The sequence below is a fragment of the Lissotriton vulgaris genome, chromosome 5, assembly GCF_964263255.1.
Source record: "Lissotriton vulgaris chromosome 5, aLisVul1.2, whole genome shotgun sequence".
Taxonomy (NCBI): domain Eukaryota; kingdom Metazoa; phylum Chordata; class Amphibia; order Caudata; family Salamandridae; genus Lissotriton; species Lissotriton vulgaris.
This window is the reverse complement of record NC_141693.1, coordinates 1,278,158,133-1,278,182,113: the sequence shown is the minus strand read 5'-3', so window position 1 is coordinate 1,278,182,113 and position 23,981 is coordinate 1,278,158,133. Positions and strand designations below refer to the sequence as shown.

At 45.0% G+C, this 23,981-nt stretch overlaps 1 protein-coding gene across 1 annotated transcript in view; it reads right to left on the bottom strand.

The window, feature by feature from the left end:
• LGR6 (leucine rich repeat containing G protein-coupled receptor 6) overlaps positions 1-23,981 on the bottom strand; it is a 483,208-nt gene that overhangs the window by 137,129 nt on the left and 322,098 nt on the right. Inside the window, exon 6 of the mRNA XM_086923128.1 lies at positions 5,829-5,900. Coding sequence (XP_086779254.1) covers positions 5,829-5,900 — 72 coding nt within the window. The remainder of the gene's footprint in view (positions 1-5,828; positions 5,901-23,981) is intronic.

The following is a 23,981-nucleotide window of genomic DNA, read 5'->3' as shown; positions in this document are numbered from 1 at the left end:
GGCACTTTACAATAAGATCTGAAGGACTAGTAGCTTGCTCATACTGGTCATCTTCTGATTCATCATCCTGTAGGAGACAAGATGGGAATAATTCTTGTACCTTACTTGGGGACGTTAGATCTAGCGTAATCTGATTTTTATCCTTCTTCTTTGGCGAAATTAAATCTGATTTTTTCCATGGCGTCGACGATGTTGTCGTCGCCGGTGTCGTCGACGGCGCTGACGCCGACTGTTTTTCGAGTGTCGACAGTGAGGTCGTCGACGGTCCCTTCGTCGTCGTTCCCTTCGTCGACGGTGTGGTCATCGACGGTACCTTCGTCGTCGACGTTGTGGTCGTCGACGGCGCCTTCGTCGTAGACGTTGTGGTCGTCGACGGCGCCTTTGTCGTCGACAGCGTACTCGTCGCCGATATCTTCGACGTCGACGATGCCTTATAGTCGTGGATGTCTTCGTCGACGATGCGCCAGTCGTCGTCGGTGCAGGCGTCGACGGTTTCTGCTTTGTCATCGACGGTGTCGTCGTCGACTATGCCGTCGACGGAACTTTGAGCAACTTCGATTGCTTTTTTATAAGTATAATCGATGACAGTGGCTTACCCGCCATCGACGATTGAGTTATCTTCGTCGTCGATGAAGAGGCTGACGATGCCATCGTCATTGACACCGGGGTCGTCGATGTGGAGACATAGGCTGTTTTCCTTGAGGAAAGAGTCGACGAACTCGTTGTCGATGAGTGAGGTGGCTTTCTGAAGGTGGGAACCTCCTTTTCAGACGTGACGGATTGTACCTCAGAAGACTTAGTGGTAGTCTTTTTAGGAGGAACGTCTGTAGGGCTAGGGGAAGCAACCCTTGGCCTCTTCAAGGATAGTTTTGATGAAACTGAAGCCATTCACCTTCCTCTGAAGACAGTGCATCATCTCTGTTTTTGAGTCTATTCAACCAGAGGAGCAGTCTTCCTTCCTTGTCTTTAAGTGTCTTTGTAGAGAATGTTCTACAAACTCTACATTCTTTTGCAGAATGATCAGGATAAAGACAGTAGAGGCAAGTCTCATGCCTGTCATCGACGTGCAGTCTCTTCTTACCACAGGATGAACAGGCTCTGAAAAGCCCTTTCTTCTGCTGATCAGCCATTGTTGTTAGAAGAAGAAAATATCCAGTTTCTGTGAGGAAAAGAGATAAATCTTGGAAACCTGAGAAGAACTCAGGTGGAGTTTCCCTAGCACAACGTGCGGTAGAAAATCTGAGAGACTGAGGCTCCTGGCAGGAAGGTTCTAGGGGGAGGTGGTAGCTGATTGGCTACCTTCTAGAGTTTGGTCCTTTTTACAAAAGGACATAGATAGGCTACTAAGGCAAGGCCCTTAGGCCTACTTTTCTCTATGTATGTCTATAGGACATTACTTTTCTATGTACTGGGGACTCCCATCTCGATGACGGGGAATGATTCAGGCATGTGAATCTATGAAAGACACCCATAATACTGGATAACAGTGAAGATTTAAGTCAGTGTTATCAAGGGATCTAGTAAATTAAAATTACCTGCAAGGATCCTTCTCTGTTGACTTTGATTAGTGGAGAACTTTTGGTGAGGATAAAAACAAGTGTAGATGTAGCTGGAGTTATTATGAGCTCCTACATCTAGGGGGGTGTACATATTTCAGCCATACAAATCTTGCCTTATACGTCAGATGGTTTTCTTGAGGATCGGTAAATTGTGAAGATCCCTAGTTCCATGATGCCAGAAAATGCGCATTTAATCATGCAGTCGTGACATTATCAGTATGCAATTAAATCATGCTATTGTGTGTATGACTTCCAGTTTACCAAACCATCATAAGGGACCTCCTCATTCGCATATTTCATAGAGTTGTAGAGGCGGTCGTATCCTATTGTCCCACTTTCGTCAACATACCTCTCCCTCCGAGGTCCTAGGAGTGTCCTATAAGCTGCATCTCTTGCTCAGTCATGTTTAAACTGAGCTTAGTTATTTCTGTTCTTAAAGGGGTAGAAGAGTCAAACCGATAAGGCTAACCTCATAAGAGAAGTGTGGCTCAATGGTTAGAGCGGCAGACCCGGATGCAGAGGTCTAGCCCGGGACCAGGAACCAACATCAGGGGCGGCTCTAGGCTCATGGGGGCCCTGGGCAGGGAGCGTAAGTAGGGGACCCCGGAAGAGGGGGTCCAAGCGGGACGGAGCGCGGAGGCCAGTGAAAAGGGTGAGGGTGTTTGGAAGTGGAACAGAACCAGAGGCCGCCAAATCCCTACCAGGGGCCACCATGCAAATAATGTATCCATCCTCAGAGGATTATTATATTAAGGATATATATTGGCGTGGTGGCCCCTGGGGTTTGGTGGCCCTGTGCAGGTGCACAGCTTGCACATGCCTAAGGCCGCCCCTGCCAACATACAGAGAAGCAATACCAGGTTTGCAGGCATAGCTTGGTGGGTTTAGAAAACGACCAGTAATGCTGATTACAGCCTATACACAATTTAGACAGGCTTTGTGGCCTGAGTTACAAAATTGTCAGATAGTAGCCACCATGACCACTAGCGCTAACAGTGCCACCCCACTACACCACAGATCTGTGGCAGCAGAGCACCTCTACTCTACTCTACAGTGTTAGCAGGCTTCTGCAGTACACCTACCTCTAGCTAATTTAAGGTAGTCATAGCAACATAAAATGCATAAAAATAACATAACTGATTGGGAAATCCATACAAAGTAGGTCAATCCAAGGTATGCCTCTGTTAATGCTCAAAATTCCCAGGAAAATATAATCTGACAAGTAAGTGTCCAACATTTTTAGGCCTGGCATTAGCAATACCTTTTGATTTCACTACAATTATATGTATAATATAATTACTCATGAGGGTTTTCAGCAAGCCCTCTTCATACATTATTGTTTGATTAACATTTTTCTTCCACCCACTCCAGCATATAGCATGGGGCAATCGGTTAGTCATATTCAGCCACTGGTTAAGTTCACTGAAAGGGATGAGGTTCTGTCCTTTCACACAGAGGATATCAACATACAAAGTAGTTAAAGTACCAGAGACTATATGCCAATGTCCTTTTAGTAACCAAAAAAATGGGTTTGCTTTTAACTAATGTTTTTTTCTTATGATGATGGCCTTACTGTTTCACTGACAACAACGTTTTACAAAAACTATCACAAAACAAAACAATCATTGACAAAGCCAAAAGGCTGGTAGCCAACACCAGACATATTGGCTTTGTCAATGCTTGTTATAAGAATTGTGATCTAAATATCCATCTTTTTTTCAGATTTTTCAAAACACAAAAATGTTTGGGAATCTAGAGCAATGGACGGATTAATTATTGTTGTGAGTTAACAGAAAAATACAGTGGAAGGCCGAGAGCATAATTAATGATGTGTGAGAAGTTCTTTTATTATTATTGAGGTTTGCAAACTTAATGTGAGTGCCTTTTATTGATGCTTATTTAGAGATCGCAATAGCAGTAAAATGGAAAATCCACATAATTCTGTACTGTGTGTAGGGGTAAAGGGAAAATAACGGGATTAGCCTGGTGAGTGAGAACAAGGAGAGACGCACGACGTGCAGAGTTCTTTGAGTCACAAATACCAGGATCAAGGGCTGTGCTACAGAAGGTGAGTGCTTGAAGTGGTAATTTAAGACATAGTCTGTGCCACAGTGTGGTCTGTCTGGTATCTTAAATAGCTGAAGAGCTGGAGCAGTACTATTTTACCACTTCCTTACGAGTTCAGGGCTAAATTCCGATCCCTGAATAAGCAAGAGAGTACACAGGGATCAGACTTTCAAGTTGTGCAATAGTTATCACACTCTTGCAGTATCCCTCTGCTAGATTCTGGCAGCTCAAACCTGTCAAAATGTGTGTGGGGTGGGTGGAGGCCCAGAAAAAAGGCACACTTTTTTGATGTTTTTTGTGTGTTAAAAACACATTATCCATTTTGTACCCAATTTTCATGCTAAAATCTCTTAAAAGTTGAGGTATTCTGTACTGTCTATAATTTGGTGTTCAAAAAGAAGAAAGCATGATTTAAACCTAACATCTCAGAAAAAAAGGTATTAACTACACCAGGAAATACCTCCTCTTGTAGCAATGGTATTAACCCAGTGTGGTAAATGCAGCACTCTACTACAGGACCTAGACAGTGGTGAATAGTTGTTTGTCAATGGAACTTTAAAGGAATGTACTGATTTTGGCTAGAAATATAGCAGCATTTGTTGACATATCTAGAGTAATTACAGATCACAACATAATTACATAATGCAAAGCAAAATAACGACACAACAAAACAGTGAAAACAGACTGCAGCACAGCAACAGAACAGCAGAACAACAACAAAAGACAATAATGCAGCACAGGACAACAAAACAACTCAAAATATCTTACCACAACAAAATATAATGCAATAAATATGCCAAAAAATCACTGTCACGCATTACCACCTCCACCATCCTGCGTTTATTATATAGTGGTAAAAGGTGACTGCACTAAGCACTGTCTTAAATACTAACAAGGACCTGAAATAGCTCCAGTCATAAATAGTTTGTGGTCCACCACCTCATGACCAGAGGAGGGCAGCAAGAGGTAATCACAAACATCATGTGACCAGTGTGGGCAGAGTGGTAAAAACGAGCATCACATGATCAACAGACCAGAATGAGTGGTAAGTAGCAAGATCCCATGTGCGGTGCAGTGCTGGGCGATGGGGAGGTCAAGAAGAATAGTGGATCACTAGGGAGCCTCAAGTTGTGTGAAGATTTAGACTCTAAAAGCACAGAAAGGAGAAGGAGAGGGAGTATGTTTTTCACTGATACTGTATGGGATTTTTTCACCAGAATATACAAAATGTAAAAAATCACTGAGGTGCAAGCCAGATCCTTAGAAAGTGTAGTTCAAGTCTCGAGGTGGGCAGTTCTCATAAGGATTATGGAGCACAAATGGGGTGGAAGTCAGTGGAAAACGAGGAAGGCAACATTAAAGCATCTTGTATGTAATGGGTGTCGTGCAGTCCTACACTTTACATGAGAGTGTAGCTCCACCTCGAACCCATGGAAAGAATGCAGTGTTCAGAAATTACCAGGGCCCCTGGTACTAAAGACAAGCCCCCTATCAAATAATCAATTTCATTTAGGGACTGATATAATAGTGACTAATATGGGTTGTCAGTCTACCTCCTTGGCACATGGACAGCAGGGTCATGGGGATACTGAATCTGTCCTTGAGGTTGCGAGTGACTAAATTGGAGGTACAAATGACAGGACCTAATTGTCATTTACACTGCACCCACACACTTATAGAAACACTCAAGGCCATAGCAATTGAAAACAACAATTTGCCATTGTAGCTTATATTGGGATTCTATGAAGGTCACGGTGGAGTTGGTTTTCTGAGCTTAGCTGTATGTTCCAAGATGGAAGTTACGTGTAGGATCACACAGGGATGAAATACAGAATTAACATGGCGTGCTTTGAGTAAAAAGTCTGTAGGTGTTTAGGGGCTATCACAATCACACACTTCTTATTCTCATGGTTCTTGTAATTCATAGAATCAATGACTACAGATCTGCCTTTCTTATCTCAGTCGCTGAGTTCAAGCACTCCATCAAATAGCTAGCCTTGCTGAATTCAGCTTTAGTCAATGGCCGCCAACAGCCAAATGCACCAGCGGTACCTGGTTCCCACCGTTCCCGGCTTCCCAGGGGGATGGATGTCGTGCCCCCAGACAGAAGCGGCATGTGGTGTCGCCACTGCACTAGAATGCACAGTTTCCTCTGCAGGAAGAGATAAAATTAAACAAAAGCTACACGTTGTCTGGACTTACAGGGTTTCCAAGCTGTGTAGCCCATCGAAGCAGTGAGTCCCCAGGCTGCGGATCTTGTTGTTGTGGAGGTGCCTGCGGAGACAGGAAATACCAGTGAATGGAGCACAATAGTGAACAGGCATCAGTGTAACTGATCACGTTTCCACCGCCCCCGCTGTTCATCTGCTCTTACACAGGAGCACCCTCGGGTGATCCACTCGTCTGCAGGTGCGGCAGTTGATCATAGCACAGATTAAGCCGTTGGCCTTCGAGGACATGAAGCGGAAGAAGAAACGGTTGCAGTAGTTATTAACATGTGCATGATCTGTAAGAGGTATTACTATCATGAGGATTCCCAATACCTCCAGTAAAAACTTTGGTATAAAAAGAAAACAGAAGACGGCCATTAGACAATAGGATATAGAGCATCCCTGAGCTTGCAACTTAGGTGCCAAGAGAGTAAGCAGGGCCTTCCCATCCTCCCTTATGAAGGGATCTGAAAGTGACCAGATATCAGTTTCATTAACAAAAGTCTGCAGCCCAGCCTTACGAAAAGCGGGGTATGTGTGTCTCACTCAATATGTCACTAATAAAATGAAAATTCAGATGCACACAATTATGAGGTACACGCGGAATTGTGCATAGTTCGGTAAAAATACCTTCCTGAAGGGGAGACTTTTCGATCTGTGTAACTTTGGGGAAAATGTGGAAGAGGGGTATGTGTATGAGGCCAGGCGATGTTTTGGTGCAAAGCCAAAAAGTTGCTGTTTGTTGCATTACCAAAACGTTTGTACACAAAATGTAGACACACTGTAAGGTCAATAAAAAGTAGATCGAAGTTTGTATTTTGTGCAAGAAAAGTAGCTCTCATTTTAAGAGGAAGGTATTTCTCCCAGGAAAAATAATTTCCTCTCTGCGGGAAAAAAAACCCAAATAATAATAATTTAAACTTTTCCAATAAGACTGAATAGGAAGAAAATCGGCCTAAGTTAGTTTTGGATTTTTCAGGCCTACTTGTGTAAATATATGCCTGGTGTATGTTTTCAAGATCTACACCTATAACTATAATTATGTGTGAAAAAAGAGGAGTCGCAGCAGCAGTCAGACACTGATCCCCAGTCCCAAAAGGAGCAGGAATTGCAGGAGACGCATCGGGAATCGGGCATACAATCACAAACTCTTGGCGGCCATTGCAGAATCCCAAGCAGCCCTACAACAAGACATTGTGCAAGTGGCGACAGGCCTAGGCCTCTTGCGAGCGGACCATTCAAAACTAAAGGATAGAGTGGAGACCGTGGAAAGGGCAATTCAGGAGGTGGCACCGGCGCAGACTGTGCTGACCGCGACAGTGGCTGATGTGCTGGAGCGCATTGGAGTGCTGGAAAAACGTGCCGGAGATGCAGAAAGTAGGAACAGAAGGAATAACATACGCGTAGTGGGGCTGCCGGAAAAAGCAGAAGGGTCTGACATGGTGCGCTACTTGGAGGACTGGCTGAAAATGGTGGTAGCTCCTGAGGGGTTGTCATCCTACTATACCCTAGAACGGACGCATAGGGTTCCTGCGAAACCGCCGCAACAGGGACGACCCCCTCGACCGGTGATAGCACGGCTGCTGCACTTCAGGGACAGAGACTTGTTGCTCTAAAAAGCCCGTACTGATGGCCCCTTCCATGTAGGTAACAGTAAGGTAACCTGTTTCCGGACTATACCTTTGAGATCCAACGCCGAAGGGCGTCATTCCAGTCGATCAAAAAGAAATTGAGGGCGGAGGGCTTACAGTATTTTTTGTTGTTCCCGGCTAAACTGAGGATAGCGCTGGATCGAAGGACTCACTTTCACGAAACGCCTGAGGAAACATGGGAATGGCTAGAGTCCTACAGAGCTGGTACAGACGGCCCTGAGCATAGAACGTCTGAACGTGTGGAGGGCCAACAACTCTGCAAGTCGCAGAGGATACGACGCCGACGGCGTGGATTGCATAAACCGTCGTTGTCAAAGACTGGAGAGGAGCGAAGGGAAGTCCTGAAGGCAGTAACGGATATCTCCAATGAACTGCTAGGAAACTCACAGAAGGGCACGAACGCTGAGAAGGAAGTTGAGCACTCGGACACTGACACATCAGGAGCCGAAAGCGTACAAGCACCATTGGTCACTCCGGGAACGGCGGATGAACTGCTGGATGAGTAGACTTATATAATGCCAGAGTGCAATGGGGTTGTTGGGAGCAAGGGTTGATGGCTGAATAGTGATGCAGATTTCTTGATGAGCCTCCTGGACGTATAGTAGAGATGACCTTAGGGTCGGAGCCCACAACGCCGAGCCAGAGCATAGGTGGAGAAATTGTAGAGGAACGACGCAGTGTCCGGGGGGTGGCTGGGGAAGGGGAATGTCATGTTTTTAGAGGGGGTTTGCGGTGGATTTAGAACCGAAAGGCACAGAGTCACCGGCCGGCATTGAGCACCCCCCGCTGCCCTTAAGGCATGCCGTCAGCGACGACTTGTGGGCTAAGTGACGACTTAGTTGTTAAAAAAAATTGGATGCGGGCTAGCAATGTTGTTCTAGGTCCTGTTCTTGGGAGGGGGAGGGGTCAGGGGAGTTGGGAAAGGGGGAGGGAATAGGGAGACCACCGGTGTGTCAGATACGAGGAGTAAGGCAATGAGGGCGGTACTGAGCAGCAATGGGGACAAAACCTGATTTAAGATGTCTTACCTGGAATGTGAGGGGCTTGCACATGATGACTAGAAGGCACAAGATACATGCCTATTTGGTTAGAAGGGGAATACACATAGCGCTGCTCCAAGAAACACACCTCACAAAGGCGGAGGGAATAGCCCTGCAACGAAGGTGGAGAGGGCAGGTATTCAGCACGGTGAGTTCAGCATTTGCTAGAGGAGTACTGATATGGATTCGGGTGGGGGTGCCGTTCCAGGTCACGAAGCAAACTATTGACCCTGAGGGCAGATTTGTGGCAGTGGAAGGGAGACTAAGAGGGAAGGAAGTTGCACTGTGTAGTATTTACGCTCCAAACACTGAACAGGCGGGCTTTTTTGAACGGCTGTCTGGCTCGCTAGCACATTACATCGCAGGGCCAGTTTTTTTTTTTTGAAAACCTTTATTGAATTATCAAAGCATTACAAGCGCAGGCCTACAACCACAGGGGCCGGCCGCAAACTCAGGATATAGATTCAGGTGGCATGCAAATGTATACGACCGCGTAATATCAACAAGGCAAGCATAGCTTATGATTGCATGTGCCATTAAGCAAAGGATATCAAAGGTTTCATTTTTTTGGTTATGAAGAAGCAGTAGTGGCTGCACTATCGATGGCGTCACACCATAGAATAGAATTAAGAAGAGATGGGGGGGATGCACCCCGCAATGTAATCAGAACCAGGTGATGAACATTACAGCCTTAAACATACTACGCCCGCTAAGGCAAACAAGGAGCCAAAATCAATATAATAGCGAGCGATTCAGCTAGAGCATCATCCCGAAAAACCCACCCTCCAGAGAAGTAAGGCATAGGCAAGTATAGACGCCAGATAGAGAAAGAAGTGAGATAGAGAGAGACAGCCAACCTACTGAAGAGGAAGGAAAGCCCCACCTGAGGGAAAGAGAAAAGAAAGAGAAAGAGACCATAGAACAAAACAAACTAAAATAATAAACCCCCCCAACACCTACCACCCTGCACCCCTGTAATGGCTACGGCCAACCCCACTAACAGCGTGCCTGTCGCCCCAGAACTGCCCTAAAGAAAGGAAAGAAAGCGGAGGAGGAGAGCAATAGACACACTCCCGGTCCTCGTTACACCCCACCAGCAGCTGCCTCCCCAAATTCCATGTTGACTATTAAAGCAAGTATTGAACACGTACATGGGGAGAACTCCAATAAAAACCTCCCATCTCCCAATAGCATACACGGTGCATATCCGGCATAAAACAGATAGAAAAGCTAACCCCGAATGTCAAAGTCAACCTTGACCAGTTCGGTTCTTCACGAAAACCCACGTCGTCCAGGCCACAACAATTGCGAAGAAGGCGAAGCGTCCAAGACAGTTCAAAACAATGGCGACGGATCGAGGAGAGGAGACAAAATGGCGACATCTGAAAATTCGACAATTGAGGATGAAGAAGGAAGGCAAACCTCTCCGAAAGTCACTGAAGAACTGTCCTTGGCGGTAAAAACCTTTAGCAACAATGTTCCGTCGAACAGGAATGGAGCAGGGAAAGCCAACGACGATCACAGGTGCACCCTCCATGAGACCAGAGTCATCAAAATAGGCTAAAACAGGCTTCCGTCTGGGGGTCTCTAAATGGTGCGGAGAATAATCCACGGGGTCCAAGGCATGCTGACAGCTTGTCGGATTATCCGCTTCCGGTTCCAAGTGCGCGTTATCCAGCTTTACAGACATCCGTTGGCACAGGACGGCGAAGTGAGAGCGGAGCGCCCCAATGGCGGCCATTACGGACCTCAGTGTTGGTGTACCGTCAGTATCCCCCATCTCCTCCGGCATGAGACGAGGCAGGATTCGGATCCCTGAAACACCGTCCAGGAACCAGGCACACACAGGGCTTATGACAACAACGAGCGCTCACACAACAGGCAGGGTCGGTATTTCGCCACTCGCGGGGGCCAGCCCGACAACCCGTGCTCCCCGGGGGGTCACCGGGCATAGGACCCCCGACCGTGGTCACCGATATCACATGCGTCACTGTGCCGTGTCCTTGAATGAAGCCGATTACTCAGTTGCCAACTGGAATTAGAAGGATTGGACCGAGGTCAGGAGACCGGAAGCAACCCTGGTCCCACAGCCGATGTTGATCAAATCCAACCCGGATGGGTCAGAAATCGAGGTCCCGGTGGAAGCTCTGGAATAGGCCGAGAAGTAAATTCGACGTAACTTTGTCACCCGGTAAGTTGGAGGGTCCGGGTTTGCACCGCAGGAGTCAGGAGCACTTCATACATGTGGGAGTCCGGCGTGCTGGAAGGATAAAGGGCAGGATATACGAGCTGCCGGTGGAGGTCGGCGGAGCCAGGAGCTTATGCGGCCATCTTGGATCGTAGCGTAGCTCCTCCCCGACAACCCGGTTTTCAATAGCGCCATAGAAGAGGGAATGACACATTATTTTCATGAGAACGTGAACACAGCAACCACGAGGGCGATAGAGTGGGATGCATTTAAAGTAGTGATACGGGGGATTTGCATCAGTAAACAGATGGGGGTGAGGAAGATCTTGTTACAGGAAGTAGAAAAAGCTGAAAGTAAGCTGAAGACAGTTTAATTAGCTTGACCTGGCCACACTGAAATGCAGGAGGAGGTGATGGCAGCCAAGGAAGCTGTGGCGGGGGAGGTGGAAAGACTGGGGAACTATGACCACAAGGCATATATTACACAAACGTACGATGAGGGTGCTAAGGCAGGGTCGCTGCTGGCCTGGCTAGCCAATCCAATGTCACGGGGATCGCCGATCTTGATCTTAACAGACCGAAGAGGTGACACGGTCTTTTTGCATAGGTTTTTAACTTATTATGAGTAGCTGTATGAAAGCACATTGGTAGCTATGGAATCAGATATAGAAGCCTTTTTGGAGAGTGTAAACCATCCGTAGATAGAGGAAGAGCAAGCAAAATGTTTAGGCCAGGAGATCACATTGGAAGAGGTTCGGTGCGCCATTAAACATATGGCCCGTAACAAGACGGCAGGTGTAGATGTGCTACAGATAGAATTCTACTCACAGTTTATTGATCTTTTGGCTCCCCGAAGGCTGGAGGTTTATAACGAAGCAAAGGAGCTGGGATGTCTCCCTAGTACCATGAGAGAAGCGCTTGTTATCCCATTATTAAAGCCTGGGAAGGATAGCACAGATATTGTGGCTTACAGACCACTATCAATGTTGACCACAGATTACAAGGTTTTGAGCAGGATATTGGTGACCCGCCTGCTGCAACATATGACAGGCCTGGTCCATGACGACCAAGCGGGGTTTATTCCTACCAGGAATACAGCCAAGAATATACGGAAGCTGATACGGATTATGGGAGAGATACACCCAGACGCTTTGAACCCGATGGTCCTATCGGTGGATATAGAAAAAGCCTTAGACAGTTTAGAATGAAGGTATCTGCGTGCGGCATTGGGGCATTTCAGGCTAGGGGAGGGCTTCGTGAGCTGGACGAGGGTGCTATATAATGAAGCGGTGGCAAGAGTGAGAGTAGGAGGGTTGATATCACACCAATATGGAGTTGTACTCGGCACGAGACAAGGATGTTCACTCTCCCCGTTACTATTCGCACTAGCAATAGAGCCGCTGGCGGCGAGAGCGAGACAGGTTAGGCACTATGAGGGCCTACACTTCAGGGGGGGCCAGCAGTATATTTCCCTAAATGCGGATGATCTGCTGATGTTTTTAGGAGACGCTGATGCGGCGCTGGATGGAGCCGCGGCCCTGTTATCGGGGTTGGGAGATGTCTCAGGACTCCGACTAAATTGGGCCAAGACATGCCTGTTCCCGATAAAGCTCGGGGGCGCCCACCGGAGAGGCCGAACGTGGTGCATTGGGAGCCGAAGTGCCTGGTATACCTAGGAGTGAATATATACCATGGAGTGGCAGACATCCTGGAGGGAAATATAGGATGATGTGTGAGAGCCTTAAAGGGTAACATGACCTTTTGGTCCACACTGCCATTGTCTGTGATGAGCCGTATTGCTTTATTGAAAATGGTAGCGTTGCCACGCCTGTTATACTACTTTAGGACCCTGCCTGTTTGGATACCGACCTTAGTTTTTAGGTATTTGCGCTCCCTGATAACAGGCCTTATATGGGGTGCAAGAAGGAGAAGGGTCGCACTGGCCACCCTGATATGTCCGAAAGCTGAAGGGGGCCTAGTGGTTCTGGATTTTGAGTTATATTACTTGGCAGCACAACTCCAGGTGCTAACACAGAAGGTTGCGAGGGAGTTTAGGGGCCCCCATAATAAAAGGGGGAATGGAATACCACGACATGTTTTGTCCTACATAATCTTACAGCAGAAATTAGACCTAGCCGACCTTACCCAGGAGGAGAGAACACTACGATTGTGTTGGAATTGCAGCCAGCGCAAGCCGGGAGTGCTACATCCTTATGCGCCGGAAATACCGTTGGGGATGTGCTTACGGCGTTACCACAGGGGAGTTACTGGACGCCTTTGATGGATTGGGAGCAAGCGGGGATACAGATGATTGGGGATCTGTATGAAGACGGGGAAATGCTGCCATACGGGGCCTTGCGGGACCGGTATGACCTTCCCAGGGGAAGCTTTTTATTGCATGCGGCGGTGGCGCATGCTATACGGCTGCAGTGGCGAGAAGGCCAAGAGAACCCAAAACGACAAAGGCATGCCAATATGTGGTGATGGCGGCGGTAACTTTTAAGGCGGTCACATGCTTGTATTCCAAAATGTTACATGAAGATTTAGCGCCCCTAGAGGATCTGAGGATAAAATGGGAAGAGGGAGTTGGGAAACCGATACCAGAAACTGCATGGGAGCACATAGTGCGTGGAGCTTAGAAGGGCACGAGGAGTGCACAATTCCAATTAGTGCATTTTTATATATTGCACAGAGCATACCTGACGCCTGGAAAGATTAAGAAGTATTTCAAGGTAGAGGAAGCGGTATGTCCCAGATGTAGGAAGGAGGAAGTGGAGTTGGAACACATGCTGTGGTAGTGCCCGAAGATAGGAGATTATTGGAAGGAAGTGGGAAAGATACTGAATGAGGTAACAGAAAGGAATTTAACATTTGACATGGCAACTTGCATATTACACTGGTTTCCACACACATCCAAAACAAAGCTGACTAGTAAATTTGTGGACCTGGGACTACTGTTAGCCAAAAGGAAAATAACGAGGCGCTGCAAAGCAAAAGAAGGTCCTTGTAGCGGGAGGTGGAAAGTAGAGATGCAAAAGTGGGCCAGCAGCGAGAGTACTCTAAGATTTAAGCAGGCAAAACGTTCCAAAAAAGAAAAGGATGCGGACACTGCACGGGCCTGGGAGATGATGGTGCAAGCACTAGTTGATATTCACCAGGAAGAAGACTAGGACAAGACTACTAGAAGTTGCAAGTCCCGAGCAGGTGCAAGTTAGGATTGGCCACGCTGTGGTGCACATGCAAAATACTGTTTGAAATGAATGATCACAGTGCGACACACCAGGGGAGGCGGGGAGGGGGTGGATACGGGAAGGGTTTTCAAGTAAGATAAGTAGGAGGTGCCAAGATAAACCATCAAATGATGCCATGTACAAGGAGGAGGGAACAAGATCATGGGATAAGGGTTGGGGAGGTGGACGGAGGGAATTGAAAGCGGATGCAATGGTATTTTGTAACTGATTGTTCGGAAAATAATAAAAACTTTTTTTAAAAAAGGCTCAGTAAAGACAGACAATAGCTGTTTGGACATAACCACTCCACCACCTACAATTGCGTGCATTAACCACAAGATCGCTCATGGAGGTTATTCAGAACTTGCACAATCTAGTCAAATATGTGCACACTTACATGCTCTATAGAAATGATTAGTATGTAAAGGTCATGCAACTGCAAATCAGCCAACATTGCTTACCTCAAACAATTTAAGAAACGTCACAGGGGAAATAGGTGCGAAAGATCAAACAGTAATTGTAAGGCAGGATGATTGCTACCAAATGATCATTCGGACGCTTTACTCGTGGGACTTCACTTCAGTAGCTGAGGAGTGCTGCACAGCCTCTGCTTTCTAATAATTTTAAAAGCAGTCTTTCTAAAGACACATGACTGGCATTCATTGCATCCTTGAAATCACTCAGCTCGAATAATGTGGGTCTAAATCGTGACCCAGGGTTGATGATCAACGTGCAGAGTGAAATAGCACAGTCCCCTTTAAAACAAGAACAGGCTCTTTGCTTTTACAGTACTCAGATGAGTGACTGGGTTATATACATGTTTTATGGGATAAGCTAAACTTTAGGGTTTATGACCGATTTTAGTGTCAACTTTACTTTAGACGGCTGGAGCCCTCTCGCAAGGAAGCTCCGGCATGCATTGCGGCGATTCGTGTCGACAGCTAGCAAACCCCCACATAACTATCACAATTGGAGAATTATCAGTGGGACTTCTAGGTGTCTAGAATGTAAAAAGTCCTGTTCGGCACACGGCTTAGCCTCGGCTTAAATAAACCACGCCTCTCCCCTCATTTAAAAGCTGTTACATCTGAAGAAGGGCAATATGAAGGTAATTTCATCTGTGTAATCACTACCTGCAACCGACTTTACCTATAAAAACACTGAGGAATTATCCAGAAACCAATACAGCAAGCTAGACAAGAGCAGACTATAGACTACTTTTAAGATTTTTGTAGCTTCATATAGCACAAACTAGACCCGAAGATATCAGGTATCAGAGGGCTTTACATGAGCACCAGTTTCATTACAGATGGACACATTCATTTTTGTTAGGCAGGGGGAGATTAAGGGATTTGCCCAGAATCACAGGATGTTGAGCGTGGTTGCAGAGACTCAAACCCGGTTTCCCAGTTACAAAGTCGGCCGCTCTAGCCGTATGGGTTCATCCTCTTCCTACGCCCCTTAAGTGGTGGTCTGATGTGGGAAAGATTGTACAGTCAGACCCTTCTGGATTGAAATGCACTGCAATTCAGCCCCAGGAGCAGCACGCTGCACATCATCATATCAGATACCTAACAAACATGTCCCTGTCTTCTGTTCACAGGTTGTTCAAAGCCAGGTGACTCCAGGTTGAAGATCATCACACCATGCAAAAAGGCCAAAGTTATTTAGTTGCACTGCTGTGAGGCCAGTAGGGTAGCACAGTGATCACTAACTGTCGTGGGCCACCTAGCTGCAAGGCCACGCAAGGAGACATTTATATGAATTTGCACTGCTTTTAACTTTTAGTTGTAAGGTGATATGTGTGAGATATCTCGTGGCTAGATGAGGAGAGGCGCTCTGATGGAAGAGTTTTTGACAGGCCGGAGAGGTAGCTAGCATCATGGAGGCGCCAACTTACAACATACTCTCCTAGTCTCTCATTGAACCATTCTGTTTCTGATGCGGTTTAGTGGCATCAGCAATGCCAGCTGTATCTGTTCGACTCTACCAATGCTAAGGTCAGTTCTGCCAAGGATTGGCTGAAGGTCATCAAGGATGAATCTATGTCCCAGCATTTTTTGAAATTGAACCAAAGTCATAGCGACCACGGAAGTGACATGCCATTGATTTTTATTTCTTCCATAGTGTCAGATCAGGTGACAAAGGAACCGAAAGAGTGTGATTTGCCCAAGATCAAACAGTTTGGTAAAGTTGGAGACCCAAGATTCTAATGTAGTACTGCTTGTTCCAAATACTATTGCCTTGTTACTGTATTACACTGCATTACCTTTTGGTGAACAGAAAATTAGAGTGGTCCTGTCTAACCAACCACCCTCCTGCAAGGCATTATCTAGTCCATTGTTTTACCCCAAACTTGCTGTCAGCTCTTAGGTTGATTCAACAAGACTTCGTGTGGGGCAAATAATGGAGGCAGAGCAGTAAATTCAAAAGATGATTAGCCAAAAGCACACAAATTGGTCAAATGGCAAGACCAGGATTACAAAACATTTCTCCTGGCACTTCAGTTTCTATGTAACCCACTAGACAGCAACTGGGGTAGCAGTGATTCTGATATAAATGCAATGAGACTACCCTTCCCTGGGAAATGCCACTGTATTGTGGGTGCTGCCTAGAATTTTATTCAGTGCAGATTTTCAGTTATTTAGATAAAGCAGTAAAGCGAGGGTTAGTTGTTAACTCAAGAGTTGTTGTTTGCCCATCTCAGTGAATTGCCCACCATGTTTGGGATCCTGGAAATGTTTATAGCACTTGCTACCTGTATTTTGCCTATTTCTAAGCCTCCAATGTTTTCATATAATGGGAAAAGGGCAGAAGTAGATTGTGAGACTTTTTCTTTAGGTACCGGGCAGAAGGTGGTTAGAAGGTCGTATCTATTGCGAAAACGCTTGGTTGGCCATCTGTTTTTTTCATGTCTTGAGACTTTGGATGATGGAGTCGTTCATTTTGTAACTGATGGAGTTATTCATTTTCTCGAAATGTGCCACTTCACTTGCGAGTAGTCATGGCTTACCTAAAGTGGTAAAGGACTTTGAGCTCAAATACAGTAGGGCGCCGCTATCACAATCGATAATCTCAATATCCAATGGAGATATATCTTGCTACAGGGCCTGATTTAGAGGAAGGGGTTACAGAATCAAATCCCAAAAAATGAGCTTTGTGCTCATAATCCCCCTTGAGCCATAATAAACATCTTCGGATGAGGCAACACACACAAAGGGTGTCTACAAACACAAAGCGTCTACAAGCTCACAGTGTCCTGTGTAGCGATAATGTAAAGTTGGCCTTTGAGGCACAGCCCTATGATGGTTTTGAGCCCTGTAATACAGGTGCTGCTGTGCGGCTAATTGTGCAAAAATTAATGCCTCAGACTTACTCACAGCTCTTGCCATGTTCTCCTAGTTGGAATAATTGCCAAACCATAGACATTTCATGTATTTTGCTTTTACTGGTGTAATGAATCCAAGGTGAGTGTCTTATTTCACAGTTTTAGAGAAATTGATGATGGCCGTGAATATAACACAAGAGCTTGCGAGATAAGGTATCGGAAGCAATGATGCTTTGAGGCGGCCAGGACTCCAACAAGCACCGTGCACGCCAGCCGTTTATAAACCTGGCACAACATCAGAAGTATCAGTTTCCACTAAAAGGGCCGTGGCCTGCACCTGGGAACCGGAAAAGGCTGAAGGAGACGGCATCATCTGGGATCCCTTCATCTCACGTCATTAGATGAACAGGCTTCAATCTGCAGGCTCAATTCGCAGAGCTGCTCTTAACATTTAACCTTAAGCACGTTTTATCTAGCGCCAGAATAGCATCAGGTGCAGCCATCATGGCACGTCAACAGTTCTCGTCAGGTGCTGAGCAAGGTAACATGCAAAGGGTGTACTCCACATCCCCAGGAAGGCAGACCGCCAGCAGAATGCTTGTCTCAACATAACATGTGTACATGGACCTGAGGTCTTTGTATGCAACAGTGTTTTCAGTTGTATGAGCTGTCCTGCTCAGTGCCAAGCAGAAGTGAGTGTGCGCTTCTGCCAGGGTTGTGCAATGTTGCTCTAGGCGAGCCGCATCATTACCGATTTCAAGATAACCATGTAAATTAAATGTGCTCATTTACATTATTTGAAAGTAAATGTCACTTGTTTGGTTTTCAGAAGCTTCGGCATGGATCTGGCCATCCTTGGCACCACTGACTTATGTGGTCCATGTGACTGAGGCATAAGAGAATATGTGCAGAACAGTTTAAGGTCCAGTGAAGTTTATTTCTTTGATTTATTTTAGGGTCTTTTTGAAAGTTATTTCAGACTTCTTGGCTAAATGGCATACATTATCCCTCCAGTGACATATTCTTATGACATTTTATGCAGAAAGAAAAGTGATTTTTGAGGCTACAGTTGATGTTTGCACTGAGGCGGAGTGAAAGGTGTGTCAGGACATCATGAAATGCTACGCACACTTTACAATAGCCCATAGACTAAAGTTGGTGGGTTCCTTTAAGAGTAAGCTACCATGGGAACTGGAAGTGACGACAACCAGGACATAGTTGGAGATAGGGGACTCATGGCCAGTTTGGTTCCCTTTCCAAGATGGTAAGGTTTACTTATAAAGTCATTGAACTGTTATCAAACTTGTACCCAATGCAAGATGTCACCTGTTACTATAGGTCATGGCATCGGTTCCTCTTTCAGGCCATTCTAGGCAGAGACACTGTAAAGATGCAAACACTCATTGATCAATGAATTGAATCTTGTTGGGGTCTCGGACTCCTGAGATAGCTTGCACTGGGCCTTCTTCCTTGCTGCATCATTCTTGTTTTCTCGAGTCTTCTTTCAGATTCGGTATGTTGTACACGTGCTTTCTTGGATCTCTTGCGGCTAATGCCACCTTTGGAACTATCACTGAACCAACCTCCATGCTTCCATTAATGACCAGCATTCCCGGGATTCTGTTGGAGGTAGATGTTTTGCCATTATCTTGAATGTAATAGCGATACGATTGTATCTAAATGGATTATAACCAATTTCCCCATTTTAAATGACTGGTGGATCTACTTAGCCTTGTTTTGTTTTTTTGTGGCCCCACAACCATTCCACTGAAACAATGTAATCTTACTAGCGCTATTGAGATTTCGTGTTCAGTGAAGGCGGGGATTGAAGTCTGGAAGTCTTTATTAATATCGGTGGTCATGACATATCAAAGTTGGTGTCCATCGAAGGCTATAGGCATTGCATGACTGCTAGGATACAGTCATTGTGAACAGCCAGGGCTTCCCACGGTGGAGTCATGAACGGCCATTGGAAAACAAGTATGCTAGTTTTTGCCAGCACCCTTGTTTCTCAGATGACCTAGTGGTCAGAGTGGATGCTCTGTCAATTCCTGTCGCAGGAACGAACGTATGGATGCATCTTGGGACTGTTTTTGCCTCGGACTTCAAGGAATAACACCGCAAAGTCAAAGTCATGGCTTTTAACTATGGAGGAATCCCGTGTAATTCTTCACCATCCTCTAACTGATAAGCATTCTTTTAAAGTGCTTATCAAGGTGGAAAGACATGCTTTTTCAAATTTTTTATACTTTTATCTTTCAGATTGCAGAGGAAGTTGCATTAACAACACTGAGATGCAGCATGCATGACAGAGTTGAAAAAGCTACCAAATGTGTATTTCTGCAATTTACTTATTGTGTAGTTACTCAATGAGTGCATTGCTTTAGCAATTCTAAAGGGGATCTGTTATATTTATATAAGAAAGGAAACAGTTTGAAATGTAATAGTGTCTGTCGGACCCCTTTTGGGGGCCACGCTACAGGCAGGGGCTACTGGCCCTAAATGTGGTGGTTGAAGTTGTTTGCAACTGGTGTGCTGGGGTCTATCCGACAATTACTTTGCAAACTGGGCAAAGTACAACCCATTGTGCACTTTACTTTCAGGGTAATGAGTGCAAGCAACACAATGATTCCCAGGGAGGTAGTGTGAGGGACAAAAATGTGTGAGAGATATCACTGTTACAAAAACACTGCTTTTGACTGTGATTACAATATTGTTAAGTTATGTTTTTAAAAAAATTGAAAAAAGGCATTATGTCCCAGTAGATGTGTGATTTCTAACGTTGCATCACCATTATTCTTAATAGTAAAATTAATTTATTTCCCATTGACTGCCAAATGCCACAATACACATAGCACCAAACACTTGTGTACGTACGACATGAAGCAAGGCAGTTATTGTTCATGTAAAATAAATGGGTGCCGAATATAAATTCACATAATAAAAGATAACTTAACAGATATTAAATTGCTTCATCAACTAAAGTGTGTAGTGTCATGTAATTTGAAGGGGAGACAGTTCCATATCTTGGGACCAACGAATGTGTGGGTTATACCATGACACACTCTTTGTTGTATCTCCGTGCCACCAATTCCTAATTTAGACTCAAATCTGTAACACATGTTACTTTTTCTTTTTAGCTCAACAGTACCAAAAAATGCACAAGGGTTCTATTGTGAGCCAACTCAGCTAACTTTTAAAACTGGAAAGGTGTTTAATTTCTTAAGGTCAGTGTTAATCCTGAACATCTTGTTTGAACCACTTGTAACTTAGCCATCAAAACTAACTAGATAGAATCTCTGTCGAGTTTTGTGGTTTGAATAATAGTATTTTAGTTGGCAGATTTCCTATCCCAAAGATCAATGAGATGCTTTCACCTGTGAAGGCTGTAGCGGTATTGTCCACCATTGATCTATCCGCAGCCTGTCATCAGGTTATGTTATATGAGGACAGTACAAAGTATATCGATTTTTATCTCCCAAGTTGGTTGTTTCCAATTTATAAGGATGCTGTTTCGCTTAAGGTTTGCAGATACGGTTTTCCAAAGACTCATGTTCAAATTGTTTGGGAAAATGAAGAACATGTGGTTCTTCCAAACAACATTTTGGTTATGGACAAGAACAAACCTGATCATGATTACACATTGGAAAAGGTTTAGAGCATATTATGTGACCATGCCTCGATGGCTGAATATGCCAAATTCAAGTTTTCTCAAGAACAGGTCACATACTGTGGAGAACTGTGGCTCACGGTGTAGAGCAGGCAGACCCAGAAGCTGAGGTCAGACCCGGGACCAGGGTTCAATTCCCGACGCGGCAGGGTCTTGAGCTCAAATGTCCACAGACTCGATAATTCTCGCTTCGGTGAGTGCTCTAATCATGGGTTCTCACTCTGCAACTCTGGGCATTAAGCTTGCTTAATCTCCACAACGGCCCCCCTGCGGCGGGATGCCTGGCTTTCACCTTGGGGATGCCCTGTAGGGGCTATCTCACAGGGAAAAGCCAGGACGGGTTCCCAAGGCAAGCGCCGGGAAACCTCCGGGTAGCTGTGCGCTCAATAAATGCAATAATAATAATATAATAATACTGGGGGCATGAAATCAGTGGCAGTGTCATCAGGCCTAAAGATAAACTGTTGAATGCTAGCTGGGATGGGCCAGCCCCACAAAATTGGGATGAACGAAGGTCATTTTTAGGGAAAATGGAGTTCTATTCAAATCTTGTAGGCAATTTTGAGGTGAAGACGTGTCGATTAAGGAAATTACTGAAAGCTAATTCAGATCTTCTGGAGTCAGATGAGTGTGAAGGAAATTTAGTAGAGTTAAGAAAAATATTTGTAATGCTCCTGCATTGCAGGGTTTTATCCCACTTTGCTGAAGTTACATCACCGAAGATAACAATATGGAATTAGGTACTGTGTTATCACAACATGATAGCAGTGGATAGCAAGTGACTTTGGCCTTCACTTCCACCACTTTGTCATCCTTGGAACCGTTATCAAGAGGAAGGCAATGGCTTGTGCCTGGGTATTTTTATTCATTTATCTGGATGAAGCAACTATCAGATGTGATCACAAATCCTTAACCAAAAGTTTAATCTCAGGACTTACTTCCACTGCTTCCACATGGTTAGCCCCTCTTTCCTTACACTTACAAGATTTTATATATATGGTTATATCTTCGGTGAAAACTATTTTATCACTGATTTACTATCTTGGTTGACGTGCACTTTACAAGAGGATTTGTGGGTGGCCCTTGTGTGTGATGGTGGTGTGCATGCTTTTGATAAAGAGACATGGCTGGTGGAACGCAAAAGGATTTAGTTTTACCAAAGGCTTCGAGTTTTTTTGAAACATTGGTGACCAAGGAAAGGCAAGTTATGGAACGAGAGGTCATTCTGGGAGATATGTAGTGAGTTTCAATGTGATGAGTTATTTCTTTGATAGGCAGCAAGTTGGTGTCTCTGGAATCGTTGAAGGGCAAGATTATATCTTCATGTCATGAAGGGCATTTCGAAATTGTAAAGACTAAGTCTGAAATTAAAATGTGTATTGGTAGCCAGGAAATGATGTAGTAAGAGCAGTAAGAGAATGCGCTAAATGCCTGGAGTCAGTCAAATCTCTCAAGGCTGCAAAGACCATCAATTAGAGCTTATGAGTGGCACAGTGCAAAATGGGAAAGTGTTGCTCTAGACATTATAGACATTATAGAGCCAGTGGGTGAGTTGCACAGGATGGAATTGTTGCAATGGATGTTTGTTTTCAAGATGGCCTTGGGTGAAGGTTATGAGTAAGGCCCACACGGATAGGTTATTTGCATTCCTTGGTTACGTATTTCAGAGGGAGGGCGTACCTTCATTTATTATCAGTAAAGGTGAGGTACAATTCACTTCAGATAAGGTGTAAGGACGAATATGACACTTTACAATGCACGCGTTACAACTCGTGTCATTACAACACATTTTTTACATTGTAAAATCCATTACACCGCATGTCGTTACAACGCATAATCCATTACAACACAATTACTATTCTAACTCCGCTGGGGTATTACTTTGCGGAATGCATTGTATTGGATTACACAATGTAATGACATGCGTTATAATGGATTTTGCATCGTAAAACATTAGTTGTAATGACACACGTTGTAACTCATGCGTTGTAAACGATGTTTCCCGCCATAGAGTATTCTCTATTTTAAAACATGACGGGGAAGACGCCCGTGTCGAATGTAATCCTAGGTGGTTAGTTGGCTCCATAGTTGAAAATTTGTCTGAGACGGTTGTGTGAAAGAGGTTGTTTATCACACAGATGGGAATGTTCACAACATAATGGCGGAGTGTGGTGTCACACCACAATCGACAACGCCGCACTTTGACATTCTAAAAACGCATTTATGAGCTCTATTTATAATAATATAGTGCACCCCTGCGTTTCCCCTAACACTGGCTCTAAATGTAGCTGCCTAGTACCAACGCAGGCACCCTTGTCCCATGCTGCAAGGGTGCCTGTGTTCCTTCCTAAACTTAAACAATCACTACTGGTGATTTGTAACTTTTATATGTGCTGCAGATTACAGCACATATAGAAGTTGCAACTCGTCATTATCTAATGCTTGGTTATGTGCAGGAAGGGACACCTTCCTGCACATTAACAATCACTAATGGTGATTTGCTCTTTCTATGTATGCTGCTGACATGGAAACAGCAAACCGAGGAGAAATTAATAATTTCTCCATGTTGTGCCATTTTAAGACAAGGTTTTCTCTGGTCTTATTTTTAGCGCAGCCCCATATTTAAGCCAGCTTTGTAAATAGGGGGCAGCATCAAAAAGCAATGGGTGTTGCTGTGGATCGCCCATTGCAACACCACCCATTGCCCGCTCCTTTCACGCTAAGGACTGCATGAATAGGGGCCTTATTTAAAAGGTCGCATTAATCCATGTTAAGTGGCTTACCTACACCTTGTAAATAAGGCAAAGGGGCTGTCGCCACCAGAACGTCAAAAAAGTGACGTTCTGGTGGTGACAACCCCTTGTAAACATGCACCATAGTGGTTATAAAAGACATTTTGACCAGAAGCATAGTGTGCAAGCCACAAAAGTTAATGTAGACCAGCAGTGGGTCAACATCCAGACATTTGTAAGTACCACAGGTGGAGAATGTCTTCTTTGAGCCCTGCAGTGTTATTTAGGTGTTGCAAAATTGTGAGT